The sequence below is a fragment of the Chelmon rostratus genome, chromosome 7, assembly GCF_017976325.1.
Source record: "Chelmon rostratus isolate fCheRos1 chromosome 7, fCheRos1.pri, whole genome shotgun sequence".
NCBI classification, from domain to species: domain Eukaryota; kingdom Metazoa; phylum Chordata; class Actinopteri; order Chaetodontiformes; family Chaetodontidae; genus Chelmon; species Chelmon rostratus.
Genome location: NC_055664.1, coordinates 25868900 through 25883851, shown reverse-complemented (window position 1 = coordinate 25883851; position 14952 = coordinate 25868900). Strand labels below are relative to the sequence as shown.

General features: G+C 46.3%; 1 protein-coding gene across 1 annotated transcript; it reads right to left on the bottom strand.

Annotated features, from left to right (window-relative positions):
- Positions 1–2171: 2171 nt before the first annotated feature.
- si:ch211-14c7.2 lies at positions 2172–11405 on the bottom strand. The gene is made up of 5 exons (XM_041941325.1): positions 11303–11405; positions 8318–8517; positions 5754–5875; positions 3874–3988; positions 2172–3233 (listed from the first exon to the last, which is right to left on the bottom strand). The coding sequence occupies exons 1-5, from the start codon at positions 11382–11384 to the stop codon at positions 3102–3104; spliced, it is 651 nt and encodes a 216-aa protein (XP_041797259.1). The 5' UTR covers positions 11385–11405; the 3' UTR covers positions 2172–3101.
- Positions 11406–14952: the final 3547 nt, after the last annotated feature.

The following is a 14952-nucleotide window of genomic DNA, read 5'->3' as shown; positions in this document are numbered from 1 at the left end:
TTGCAGATCATCTCACTCGTCCCTTTCCAAGCACGAAGGAGAGCCGACGGTGGCCACAAAACTTTACACAACAAAACTTTAGCATATTTCATGTTTGCATTGGCTTCCGTATAGTATGATGTGGAATATAAATTACTCTCAAAACCACCCTCAGTCAATATTGAACTAGAGCCAGCAGCTGGTTAGGTTAGCTTAGCACAAAGACTGGAAACAGGGGGAAATAGCTAGCCTACCAGCCCTCACTCATTAAAATGTTTAATTTGTTTAATCTGTATAAAAACAGAGTGTAGTGCGACGTCGCAGTACGACATGCTGTGGTCGACATGCTGTGCTCGTAGTACGGGGGTTTATTTTCTTGGCTGGAAACAGTGACTTAATGAGATCATATTGAATCAGCTTATTTCTCATTGCCCTTTGAGTCAAGCTTCATAAAACTTCTGTAAACCAGCGCTAGCGTGAGGTCGACACCCTCAGCGAGCTCTGGCTTCTCCTGCAGGTCCTCGCTGTCTTGTTTTGTGGTTATTGGGTAAAAGGCCGAGCGACTCGTGCGCCGGACACGTTGAGGTCGGGCGGTCTGTTGCCCACAGGCCTGTTTTCCACCTCGCAGTACAAAGCTCTGTTATCACGCTGCAGCAGCAGGCGGCTGCTCTGACTCAGCACATGAAGTGTTTAACTCCCTCTGGACCGCAGAGCTGCTTCACTGATCTCACCAGCGAGACATGTGGCTTTGTATTGAAATGTGAACCCGTCGATGTCTTCAGACTTCCATGCAGAACAAACCGTCTACTCTGAACTGAATGTTTGTTTTTATTGAAGAAGTCCAAAGCTTGTACATATACTCAGCTTTATCCAATGATATATAAAGATCTTGTAAACATATTGGTATCACTCAAATCAGTTAAGCTAAACTTAAACTCAGTTTAAGTTCAGTATAATCCTGCTCATTGTCGGCTCAAACAGGAGTGAATTAAACACATCTAAACATGTTTTGATCCCAGTTAAAGATGTCCTAATGTTTGCTATTTATATGTTTGTTTGCCGCTGTGGTTTGGTGGTGGTTTGCCAACAGGCTAAAAGTTTCGGGAGCTCCGTGGCGGCTGCAGCATGTGATCACGTGGTCCCGCGGCAGCAGTACGAACACTTTAAAACGAAGAGATCAGGTAGTTCTGAACGTCACAAGGCAGCTTTCAGCCATCACACGGTATCGTTTTATTACATCAGTTAACAAGGCGACAACTCGTTCTCCTTCATTTGAACAGATCAGAAAATATTCATCTTTTTCTTTTTCAGGAATTTCTAGTTTGCACAAATGTCACACACACACACACTCACACACTCACACATGATTGTTGCTGAATATCATCACAAATGATTGAGTTGACAAGTGAAATATACAACATAGTGTGAAATAAACGATCTGGGGTGATAGTATGTCTAAATTAAACATGTACAGTGCATCTTTGCCATGGTCGTCATGTGAACAATATTCTCGTACAAATACTGTTTTGATTGACAGCTAGATTCAAGTTTTGCCCGTGAAGTGGACTCAGCTGTGACGGAGGCAGACAGGAAGCCAGACAGAGACAAAGGAAAAACATCACATGCCAAATGTTTTGTTTGTGAGTCCACTTCAGTGTGTCTGAGAAACAAGAGGCGACGTCTCCTCCTGAAAGTGTCTGCTCTGCCTCTGCCACCTCGTAAACGTTGGCACTTTCACTGGTGTTCCTGTTGGCACTGGCTGGAAGACAAGCTTGTTTCTCTGAGGAACAAAATCATTTGCAGGTTTGTTGCTGTCACTTTTTTCCTGTCGCACATACATGATGAAAGCACATGCAGCGTGTTGCAGAATGTAAATGAAAACATTTAGGACATCTGGATCAGCTTCAGCATTCTGCAAGCACGAGTAATGCCCTCCAGAGTGATCACATGACTTTCTGCCACTTCCATCATTCAGCAAAGGGAGGAAATGAGCTTTGACTGTTGCATGAATCCAGCTGACACTGAGATCTGTCGAGATATGGTGAGAGACAGCAAAAACTTTCTCTAACAAAACAAAATTTCTGACATCCAAGCATCACATGGATGTAACTTTAAAATGTCGTTTTTTTCTGAAAGCTCCAATTAATCAGCATTAAATAATAAAGAATCGCTTGAAAGGCTCCTTCACAGTGTTCCTTTTTTTTTTTTTAACACTTGAACAGAATTGTATTCTGCAGCTCAGTGTTCAATAACTGTCATTATCACTAACACTGGCGATCTTTTTCAACAATTTAAACAAGTTGTACCAGGAATCCTTTGTTCTTATTGCTCGCTTCCATTTCCACATGACATTAACACGACATCGGTTCTGCAAACCTTCTTGTCAGAGCTGCTGCAGAACGAGAAAAACTCTCATTGGTTGAGTTAGACGACTCTTCAGCCAAATATTTGCAAAAGGTAAGGACTGTGTGTGGGGGGGATGTATCCAGCTGCAGGGGCCAAGCCGACTGCATGCTCAAACTGGCCATAACTGCCTGTATCAATACACATAGGCTAGCTAGCAAACATGCTAACCTTCTAAAATCCTGAATGCAATGGTCATGAATGAAAGCAGAAATTATGTAATATTTACTTTTAATGTTTCTGAGTTAATTCTTTGCAAGTCAGTATTTTTGATTGGCTCGACCCGTCGAGATTTAATTCAAACAATGAGAATTTCTGCCAAAACAACAGATCTGACACAGTGAATTGTTTCTGTTTCTCAGATGATAAAATAACAGGAAGGATGAGGTGATGAGTGACTCGTAACTACAGGACATCACGCTCCAAACAATCACTGACAACCTGCAGATATCAGAGCTGAAAAGGAAAACGGGAGGTTGGTGAGCAACAAGGTGGCTGATGTGTGATGGAAACTCTCCACCAGTATACACCAACACCTGAAACACAACTGCAGAGAGTCGCTCCATTTTCATCCAGGGTACGTGTTCTGGCTCCGGCTTAAATAACCAGAGTGTGCAAAGAGTCAAAGGTCAGTCCGTGGTTGACTAGCAGATAGTACACATGTGAATCCAGAGTCTGAGGAACCGCTCGGAGGGCCAACCAGAGCTGAACCCGCACAGTTACTCCACGATGTTCCTGTTGTAGTCGTACGACAGCCGTCGCTTAGCGCCAGCGTTCTGGGCGTGTTGATTGGCCGAGGGGAGGCCAGGGGAGAGACGCCGATTTGCTGTCCGAGGGGCGGCTCTGCTTTCCTGCGAAGACGAGAACATGATGCACGGGTGATGTTAGACAACTGAGCACCTGCACAGCTGCAGGCTGTAAAGCTCTAGCTGCTCTAAGCTATGTTTAGCATGTTAAAATGAAGTAACAGATCAGTAATGACTGCTGAAGGATGTTTACTTCCTGAAAACCAGATTAACTGTTAAACAATGAAAACAGGAGCCTCGCTGTGGTATTTCCTGCTCTGCGTCTCTGCAGAAAACATCGTGGAGGAGAAAACCACACATTTGCATGTTTTGCAGGTGCTCCGTCTCTTCCCACATGGTTGGTTTCCACTACGAGGCCAGCCCGCCTGCTCCGTTCAGTTATCTACGACTGTGAAGCGCGAGCACTGTTTTACATGTAACGGCGTCACCTCATTTGACTGAAGCTGCAGTTTTTCGAGGCCAGCAGCGTGATCGCTTTATCATACATGACGTCCACAAACTCAACTGAACAACACTGAGCGCTTTGTGCTAATTCCTCTGCGTGAAATCTCATATGTGTAGAGAGCATGAGAGCGTGTGGAGAGGGTGAAATCAGTGTTTTCTGACAGAACGCCGAGCAGAGACACGTCAGCGTGACTTGAGTCATTGAGATGTGTGCGTGTGAATGATGCAGGTCTTTACTCACAGTGTGTGGCTGCTCCAGGTGTAAGGTCTTCAGCAGCAGGTCACGAGACACGCCGTTAGCTCGCTTGTATCTCCGGCAAATCATTTTGTTTAAGTCATGGAAACTGTCCAACAGCCTGCAGGGTCAAACGCAGACAACAGAGGAGGTCATGACTCAACAGACAGACTCAGTGACGGGTCAGTTTGTTCGACATATACTGCATGTATGCACTATCTGCATCAACTTCAAGGTTTTGCACCAGGTGAAGGATGAGTAGAACTGAATCCAAACTGTGCAGGGCTTAAACACATCATCTCTGTTATAAGAGATTTTCTTGGACATTTTATGGCTTGATGGTGTAAATTCTGTCTGTGTGCTGTTACTGTAATTATCTGTTCATGAAAGTGATGATACTGAACACTGGCTGCTCCGATATTTAGACGTCTGCCATGCGATGATCAATCATAAAAACGATCCATGTTCTGCTTGCAGTCCACCTCCAACTTGCAGTTCACAGCAGTGACCACTTGGTGGCCACCATTGGTCACATTTTCAAAAACACAGTATTAAATCCCTGCATGGCTGCACAGAACCACTTCGATCCCAACATAAATTTCACAATAAAACATCAGATGAGGTCTTTGTTCCTCTCACAGCACAAGCTTGTGACAGCATCACAGTGGAACGGCACATGCAGAAATGTTCAATACAGGCAATAAAACATAATAAATCTGGTGTGACTGCATGAACTGGCATCACTGAAAACTCACACAACCAGCTGGATAAAGCAATGAACTTAGTAAGTTATACAGGGAGCCACAGGGGGGCAGTATTCACTGATACATGTCTTATATTGATGATACACTTTATTATAATATACAATGAAATAACTGCTCCTATATGAATAAAGCTCCATTCCAAATTGATCATTCCATCCAATTACACTTCACAGAAATCGATGTGGTGGTTTATTGAACTAAAGGTCCAGTCAGTGTGTGCACTTTAGTGACATCTAGTGGTGACAGAAGTGTCATGCAAGCACAATTAAAGCCATGAAAAAGAAAGAAAAAGGAGGAAATAATTATGCAGTTTGACAAAATATTCAAAGGCTTTTGGGGGGTTATTTTAAAACTTCACTAAATCAGTTTTAGTAGCTCAGTAATCTCCCACTTTATGGTAAATACTGTGTATCTATTCAGAGATTTTAACGTTCAGCATTTTAACGTCGTGCTGTTGTGGATAATGACACTCACTCATTCACTCACTTCTACTCCAGCTTCACTGCCCACACTTTTATTGAAAAAGAGCTCAATCTCGTCTGCTTCACCCCAAACGTTTAAGGGGCATAAATTCACATAAAAAGACCATCCAGGATGCAAATGAATTCAGAGAACATGTGGCCACAGATGAAAGGAACCTGCCGACATGAAAACCCAATGCATAGAAAGCAGCATGAGTACAGATGAGACTGTGCTGACATCTGCTCCACTGAGCAGTTAGTAACCTTTTCCCAAACTGTTCAGCCTCCTGAAAGAGCCATCATCACCGCTTGCCTGAGTACATACAGCTATAACCCCCCCCCACACACACACACACTTCCATACCTACCTCAACATGAATGGACAGACAGGACAGATACTGTTTCATCCCACTTTTACGTGATCTTGAACATTACCATACGTTAACTTTCCTGTAATAAAGCTGTCCCACATTAGAAACAGATGTTTTCCTCCAGCCGAATGCCTCCATGTCATGTTCCTGCAGCTAATTATAAGCATGTCATAGCACATCTTTCTGCACGCTCTGATATCTCCTGTTACGAATGGCAGCAGATCAACTGATACACGGTCAATCACAGTGATTGGGCTATGATAACGGGCTCCTGGAGATGGATCACTTACCCCTGGTCCTGGCTGGCTTTGCCCCTGAGGAGCTGGGTCAGAGTGGGAACAGCGTCCAGGTCACGGGGGTCACTTGAGGATGAAGCAGGCAGCGAGGGGAAGGCTTCAGCAAAGACAGCCGCCTACAGGACAGAGGGAGTTACAACAACGTCATGGACTTAGAAGATTTCAGACATTTAATGAAAACAGATAAACGTGCTGCCTGTAAACATGATGCACCCGTGACCCACAGAGACTTTTTTGCAGCCTTCTTCAGTTCATCACGTATGAAGGTGATACATGATTTTCTTAAAGGTCTCTGAAAGGTGCTATTAGCATACGAAACAGCTGAGCTCTCCCCTTCACTGCAGCTTTTGGGCAGAGCTCATTTTTCATCTGCATCTTTTCGCTGCAGCTAGCGTCCACTGGGAGATTCCTCTCGCTTCGTTTTTTCTCATTTTGAGAGCTCACGCTGGTCTAATGCGACTTCCAAAACACTGACTAATTTCAAGTCTAAAAACTTCACCCAACCCCCAGCGCTATGCTAGGATGAGCTGCGTTCCCATGGTAACAGGAAACATGGCTCATAATGACTTGAGGTGAGGAGGTTATGGTTATAGTAGGTATAGTTTCTAAATACAAAAATAAAATGATTAAACACAATTTAGTGGAACGTTTGACAAAAAACAAATGGTTTTGTTGATATTTTTGGTCATCAGTGGTATTCAAACTTCTTAAACACGACTTGACGAGTACTGATTAGGCTGCTTTTACAGTGAGAACAGGACTGATGCAAGCAGCAGTGTTTAGCACATGTAGCTCACAGACATCCACCTGACGTCTCACTGTGAGTCACAGTCAACATATTAGTACAAACAGCCTCAGGAGCACAGGACAGTTCAGGGTTTAGCAAAATTGATCTTGAGCAGCAGGAGGTTTTGCTTTGTGTCGCTTTGTTTCATACGAACGACACATTTAGCCCTCAGCCAGAAGTTAAGTGAGGAGACGACGGCCTCACAGGAGCTCGGGAGGATTTTAAAGCAACCACAGTAACTCGAACTCCTCTTACTGGTGCTTTTATTCAAGCATCCTTACCGACCTGGTGGGAATGGAAGCATAAAAGCAGTTGTTTGTGGGTCATCGTTTCACTTTTAAGCTCTTTTTCTCCTTGACGATGAGGCCATAATGAATACAGTGGAACGGCACCTGTACTGTGTCTGAGACGCACCTGTTCTATTACAGACATCTTATTTTACTTTGAAAATCTTTGACCAGGATCATGACTGATCTGACAACATAAGCAACACTGGTAGGATCTGTTCTGTCTGATTCTCAGTATCAGTAGTGGCAAACGGTTTGGTCCGACTCATACTTTAAAAACAGTCCTGAGCCTGAGGGATGAAGCTTTTTCTCAACACAAGGCCAGCAAAAACCTAAAATTATGAGCCACTTGCTTGCAAAACAAATTGCTAATATCGTTATTTGTGGCGCCAGCAGCAGTGAGAGGACACAGGGTCGGAAACAGACTGATTTCACCCAGTCGTTGTTTCGTAATAGTAACTCATGTTTGATTGTGATTCAGGGACGGATCAAACCTGAATATTCACCGGTTAGGAGAGTCTATGGATTGCCTGCAGCTTCCAACGTCTATCTAAGTGCTAATTTTAGAGGCAAATGTCCAAATTTCAGATTCATGAAAGTGCAACATACAAAATCACTGAGTTAAAAAGCACTTAAATCACTGCCTCCAAGCCTCAAACACAAAGCCTCATTAACAGCAATGCAGAGAGTTCAGAGCTCAGACTTTCCTCACATTTTCATACGGAAGCTCAGAGAAAAGGACTTTTGCTGTTTAATCAGCTGTTCATTTACTGGGTAAACACTGGATATCTTGGATTGTTGCATGTGCCACAATGATGTAATGTTTTTGAGTTGGAATATCTTCATTTAGGGGCTTTTCCAAGCAAATATTCATATATGTGATTGTTTGCAATCAAAGCTCCATATATATATTTCTGCCACCCTCTTTCCAGCTCAGGGATATTCCTCTAGCTCCGCCCCTGCTGCTCTGTGAAGTCTGACACAGTGACTCAAGGGACAAATCTGCAGACGTGGAGTTAGACAGACGTGAGCTGTCCAGACCTCTGCAGCCCACTCCTCATCTCAAGCTCAAGGCCACATGAATCTCTGCCTGAGCTTCATCAGTCAGGTTGCATCATGGGTAATGTAGGTGGCAGGTTTTGATAAGGAAGAAGAATATGTGGAATAAAAAAGATGACTTGGATTAATCTGACTCAATCCGTGTGTGCAGATGAATATTTTTTTTACCTTAGGATCCACAAGGGACTCAATAATTACAGAATTATAAAAGGACACGACTGTTGGAAGACACTGAACGTCGCAGGCAGTCATGAGCATCATTCACAGACAGTCATTTCCACAGCAACGGACACAATAATGATGATCCAAATGAACCAATCATGAAGAGCCTGTCAGCGAATTCTCATCTGAAACCGAGAGAATTTCTATTTAATGGTTTCACGAAGGCCGTCTTAAAGAGGCGGAGCACAGAGGAACAACTGTACCAGATTCTGATTGGACAGGAGTCTGTCCCTGCTCTCCTCCACGGCGCTGGTTGGCCACCACTGTCCTCGGACGTCTCGACGCGCCTCAGATGGGTCCTGAGGAAAGGCTGTCCAGGTGTCGTCTGATTGGTGGAACGAGCTGTCCGTCCAGCCTGCTGTCCAGTGGGCCGGCTCCCCCGTGATGGCGTGGTTTCCGAGTGCTGTTTTCAGACACACACACACACACACACAGGGTTAATAGTGGAGCGTCTGTTGTCCCTGCAGTGTTGTGGTCTGTGCTGAGCTGTCACGTTTCCAGCCGGCTCTGCCCTCATTCAGATGACCTGGATCGACGACCAACTTAACCCACATTGCACTGAAGCTGGTTTAGTGGAATAGCTAAAAAGAGATGCCTAATAATGGGCAACAGCTGGCATCCATCACCAAACACACTTCAGAAGAGCTGTGCAGTTACAGTAAAGCTATCTTACACCTGAGGGATCGGCTCCACACAGGTCGTAAACTGGTACTGGATCTGGATCTGTATCTGCGAGACCTGGTGAAGATTTGTGTCTCATTGGGTGTCTGTTGCTGCGGATGTTACCTGCTTCATTCTTTTAGTCTGCGGCGTCTCGCACTTTGACGCCTTCACGTGTTACCTTCCATTGCTCAGACGTTGCACGATGTGTCTATCAGGCTCTTCAGTCGTCTTTGTGTGTGTGTGTGTGTGTGTGTGTGTGTGTGTGTGTGTGTGTGTTGGTGTGACGTCCTCTTTCACCAGTTGCCCCATAACCTGAGGCTAAAAGGAGCTTAGAGTCCCAGGCCCGGTCTGCCTCCTCCCTTAACCCAGCTCTGAATGATTAATACCAGGGAGCGAGAGATCGGTTAGGAATTCAGGTCAGGACAGACCGGAGTCTCATTTCCACTGCGGGGCCACGTGGTTTACCACCAGACCTGTTATTGGTCAACTGATTTTATGTTTCATGCAAATACGTCATGTTCTTGCCCAGAAGTTTTACATGTTTCACGTAGTTTCCTGTAAATCACATATATTTCACATCATAGCTAAACATTTAGCAAACTATGTTTGTGTGAGCTTCTTCATGTATTTCCTCAGATTTCAGGCAGCCATTGGCTTCTCTTAGTTTTTGCATGGTATAAAAAATATTTAGCAGACTCTTCAAATTTGCCTAAATGTTTAATCCATCACAGCGAATGATCTCTTCTGCGTGAAGCTACATTAGTGTTCGTGGATCAAACTACTTTCCACAATAAAAACAAACATCAACGCAGACTTGATTTATGCTGATGTGAGGACGCTTTAAAAGATGCATAAGAGCAGCATTCATATTCATGATCACTACAAAAAAACTACGCAGATGGAGTGCAGCTAAAGGGTTGGTTTGCCTAAATTAAAAATATATATTCCTGCCTCCAACTGGGCGCAGTGGGGATGAAGGAGTTTAAGGTTTGTGTGCACTGAAAAATGACATTTCATTCAAACCAAAGGAACCGTCCCCATGAAAACTGCTGATATCGTGTTGGGAGCGATGGGAATATTTCCAAAGTTTAGTAAATGAACCAAAAGGCCACTAAAGGTGTGAAAATACATGTTTGTCATTTGGGTGAAGTGACCCTAAAACTTTCCAATCCTAATCCATTATGTCACATCACATAAAGGGCATTCTGTCAAAGCAGACAGCAAACGCTGCTAATTAATACCCCGCTGAGAATCAGCAATATGTTCAAATAATTGCAGAAATGCTTTTAGGTGGATAAACGCAGAAGAAGTGAATAATGAGTAAACCCCGGCTTAGCCTCGTTTGGCCCCGCAGCGGAAACCAGGCTTAGGTGATTAGCTAAAGGGAGCATAATGAGGGAACATAAGGACTGATTAACTCTGGCTGTTAGAGAAAAACAAAAAGGCTGAAAAAAACACTGAAGACGTGTGTGTGTGTGTGTGCGTAATGACTGCGTCGACGTCTTACTCTGAGAACTGTGAATGAGTCTGACATCATTAATCATTAGAGTGTTTTCTGTTGAGTATTTTGTCTTTAAAGGACCAGCGTCTGATGTGAGTTCAAGTTCCTTCACAACAAATCATGTTAACATCACGTGTTCCTGATCATCTACTGTTTCCATAGAGCTAGGTTTGACTCTCCTGGTTAATTTCATGATCACACTGGTTTATGTTGACAGCTTGAATTATCTGAACTCGTCATGGCGGATTGGTCCAAATAAAACGTTAGCCATGAGCCTCGGCTGCGGCTGCTGTGGAGAAGAAGCCAGTCAGAGGCGCAAATCAGAACGAGTTCAAGACGTCTTTAAAGCATCATAATGACTGAATGAATCCAAAATCAATGGTGAACACGAGAGATCGTGTTGCAGTTTTCTCGTCTTCTGTAGTCGTGATTTTAACCAGGAGAGTTTCGTGTCGATCTGAGATGCAGAAGAGCTCCAACCGTGAGTCACGTTACGCTGTCGTAGGGACAAAATGAAGGGAGTGATTTCTACTTCTGGAAGCAGCTCGTCCCACATACGTGACACATTGTTAGCTCGTGTTACATCGTGATTGTGCATGAAGCAGCTTAAACAGCAGGTTGATTTAAAAACACTTTACCTTTTAATGAGACTGCAGCTGCTAATTCATACACTGAACTAAAAAACCATTTAAACTTCACACAGCATGGTTTGGAGTCTGTGTGATCTGTAGGAACGGGGCTGGCCTGGCTCTCTAAAACAGACTGTGTGTATATGCATTCCTGAAAGTGTACGAAAGGTTAAAAATGCACTAATACTCTGCAGCTCTGCAGAAACCAGCCAGACCGTGCTCGTGTTTCTACGTCTCTACATCAGCACATTTCTGACATCTTTAAACATCTTGTCAGTTTTCACCAAAAGCTCCTCTGTTCTGTGTCTGAGAGGCAAACTTACTGACGCTCCTAAAAGAGGGAGACAAAAGAGGGAGGAGAGGGAGGAGGATAAACTAACAGCCGTGAGACTCACCGACACTCTCTCTGCTCCCACAAGGCACTGAGGCAGGCATGGTGGATCCCTCGCTCCAGGCTGGCTCTCCCTCCGCCTGCATGAATACTCCAAACTCATCTTCCTCCTCCTCTCTCCTCCCCTCCTCAGTGGCCACAGTGGAGCCCCTCTCCTCCTCGCCCTGCTCCTCCAGCTCTCTCCTCTTCCCTTCCAAGCCTCCTTCTCCGTCTCCTGCCGGCGCTCCAACCCCTTCCTCCTCCTCCTCCTCCTCTGCCTCCAGACAGGGCAGGCCCGTCGCCATGGATCCCAGGGGGGGCAAAGAGGGGGCTGAATTAGCCAGAGAGAGCGCGAGAGAGGTGAAGGGATCAGCACAGGCAACATTAGTGAGCTCAGCGCTGGTCTCTCCATTCGCTTCATGGGTGGTGCCTGTTTGTCCACAGGTGTCTCCAGCCTCCGCCTTCCTTCCCCTGCATCCGGCTGCAGACTCCTGCAACCTCCAGCTGTCTTTTTCAGCTGGAGATGAAGCATCTCTCTCCTCTACCTGGCTGCTGTTTTCCACATCTTTAGAGAAAAGTTTTCTGTCATCGTTCACAGTGTTGTTCTCGTCAGCCACACGGTTCGGTTCTTGTTGCTCAGATCTGCTGACATCCACGTCTTCTTGACCCACGATGCCGTAGTCTGCTGCCCCTTGTTGATGACCCTTCAGGTCATGGTCTATGCTGCTCTCTCCCTCTCTCGGAGCTCTACAAGTCTCACAGTCCGCATAGCAGGTGCTGCCCTCTACAGGAGCGGAGGGCTCAGAGGAGACTGCAGTGCTGATGGAGGCAGAGACGTCCTCATCGCAGGTGGATTCGATGGAGGATTCACCAGGAGTCTGACTGTTCTCGTCAACATTCACGCTCTCCGTTTCTTCCTCTGATTCTTGATTTGCCTCCCCATGATCAGAAAATCCATTCACATGAGCTGCTCTGTCTTCGCTTGGGTTTCTCTCACCAGAGTCTCTGTTACCTCTTGATGTGAAGTCATCAGTCGCCGCCTCAGAATGGCCATGAAGGGAGTCATTGCTTGTGTCAGAGTTTGTATCCTCCTCTTTCTCTGAAGAGTCGTCCTTGCTGTGAGAGATTTCTGCCTTCGGCTCCTCGCTGCTCTCGGCTTCTCCGATCTCTTCGACATCACAGCCGCTGAGGGATTGTGGGTAAAAGTGGCTAGATTCTAGGTCAGGGTTTGGTACAGCCAAAGCTGAGTTAGAGGGCTCTAACCCACAGAGGCCTCCCCTCTCCTCCTCCTCATTCTTTTGCCTCTCCTTCCTCATTTCCTTCACCTCATTATTCAGTCTGTTTGGGACTCCTCTTCTTGGACTTTCACCTCCCTCGTGTTCGTCACGGCTTTCCCGATTCTGTGCTCTCCTCTCACACTGAGAGCAGGCTTTGGGAGAAGCATTGTGGCAGCATTTAGGACTTCTGAATGCTCCCTCCTTCTCCTGCCTGGCTCTCCTGATGTCCTGCTGTGGGCTGGGACACTGTTTGCTGTCCAGGCCTCCTTTGTCTCGCACTTCCTGCCTTTCTTCCAGAGCGGTTTCTCCTGCAGGATCCTCCCTGCTGCTCTGCCTCCTCTCTCTGCTCACGCCTGTTTTCTCGCGGCCCGCTGCATTACAGGACTTCCTCCATCTCCGGCCAGATCGCACTCTAACCCGGTTTGCTCCGGTCTGCAGAGTTGGTCCTTGGTCCCTCCTCCCGGCTGCGGTGTCTCTGCTTCCTCCTCCTCCTCCTGTCCTCCCTCTCAGCCATCCCCCAACCACACTGGAGGCTGCGCTGGTGGTCGCACCAGAACCAGGCTTAGCTGTCGAGTACAAACAGCTGCCTTTCTCAGTCCGGAGGAAGAGGCATTGAGTCTGTGTCTTCCCGCTGCCCTCTGAGGTCTTTAGAGTGGCGACCGTTACTAAAGCTCCGATCCCAGCCTGCCTTGCGTCCAGCCCCAAGGGTAGCCCGTACCCCATGCGACCCCACTCCCCGCTCAGATACACATCTGCAGGCCTGGGGCAGGAGGTCGAGCCCCCTCGGCCTGCAGGTGGAGCTGTGGGGGCTTGTCCTCCTCCAAGCAAACCACCAGCCTTGCGGCGGTTCTTGGAGCAAAGGGCCCAGGCTCGGAGGCCCCGGATCAGCGGCAGGTCACCCAGACCCAGCTCCAGTCTGCTGGGGAAAGGCAGAGAGGCTCGGGAGCACTTCTGGAGCATCTCCCGGGTGGAGCCCGACACGTTCAGGCAGGGGTAGTTGTTGTTATTGTTCTGCTGGAGCATGGTGCTCGTTGTCGGCCTCATCTATGTTTTATTGTTTTGTCCTCACTTAGCCTTTATCGAAATGCAGCCCGGCAGGTGAGAGGCAACGCTGGCACTATCAAGAGTCTGTTCTCGATCCAGAGCGCGACGGCTCAAAGGTAAAAAGATCGTAGCTTGGAAAAAATACACGACACATTATGAAACAGCTGAAATGCTCTAAAGAATTCCTTACTAGTTCATTCTGAAAAGGAGAAAATGTTCACTTCACCCTACAGGAGAGAACTGACGCTCTTGCTTAGCTCATGAGCTCACAGTTCATCCGGACAACATCCGAGTTTTTGGACAAAAAAAACAGAGAGCGAATCAGCTGTTTTCCTGACAGCGAGCTGGAGTTGTGTTTCTGTTTCTCCTTATCGCTCCTTAACTTCTCCTGCAAAACAAAGTAAACGCTGACGTCCAGCTGTCAGCGCTGATGATCGAGAGGATAATGAGAAGTTTGTTTTCTTCCACTCTGATGCTCAGTGACGCCGTCTTCAGAGCTTCACCGCCCTCCCTGTCGCCACGGAGGACTGACTCAGCTGTCACAGAACAGACCTGCAGGGGATTGGGACAGAAAAAAGGAAATTAAAGTCGATATAGTTAAAATAGTAAGAACCATGCCAGGAGGAGTCACAATTCAACCCTTTGTTGTGCTTTTCTGATTATTAAAAGCATTTAGAGCCGGATCTCATGAAAATGTGAATGAAAACAGAATTCGTGTCACTTTGGTTTGGCTCACTGGACTACAGCGATCCTGTTTGGGGGGGTGTGAGTCTGTCAAAGGTCATACATCTGAATCCAAGTGGCTTATTTTCACACTACTCCTACACAAGCAGGCCTTCTTTTGATATAAAATTGTGCATTCACACCATGTCCATCGTGCTGCCAGTTAGATTAGTTGTTGCATCAGCCGTACAGCATCATCAAATGGACTAAAAATGAAACACAGGTGGCCATAAATCCATAAATCCATAAATCCACTTCTCATGTCTCCACAGCTTCAAGGATTTACACCAAAGTGACTCCATAAAGCGACACAAGCGGTGAAAATAGGTTTGGGCCACGCAGATCACACTTAGCCTACTCATATCAGCAGGCTGTGTACCACTATGATAAAGACGGACCACGTCAAACCACACACTGCACGAGCAAATCCAACATCCCTGACAGGGATCCCTGACAGGGATGCTGGAGACAGGTTGTTGTTTCTCACCTCCTCCGACGCCTCAGTGTCTCCGCTGCGGGCTCTGAATGAGCTGTCCTCTACTTAACGTCTCTCTGCTTCCTTGTTGTTTACAGGCGAAGCCTATTCGAGCCGCCTCGGGCTCCGGAGCATCCTTCAGTGGGATCAGCGCCA

Coding starts and splice junctions, on each gene's coding strand:
- si:ch211-14c7.2 (XM_041941325.1), bottom strand. CDS start 11,384: ATGCAGGCGGAGGGAGAGCCAGCCTGGAGCGAGGGATCCACCATGCCT. Junction 5,876..8,317: donor TCCTGTCCAATCAGAATCTG/GTACAGTTGTTC, acceptor TCTGTCCTGTAG/GCGGCTGTCTTTGCTGAAGC. Junction 3,989..5,753: donor AAAGCCAGCCAGGACCAGGG/GTAAGTGATCCA, acceptor TTGACCCTGCAG/GCTGTTGGACAGTTTCCATG.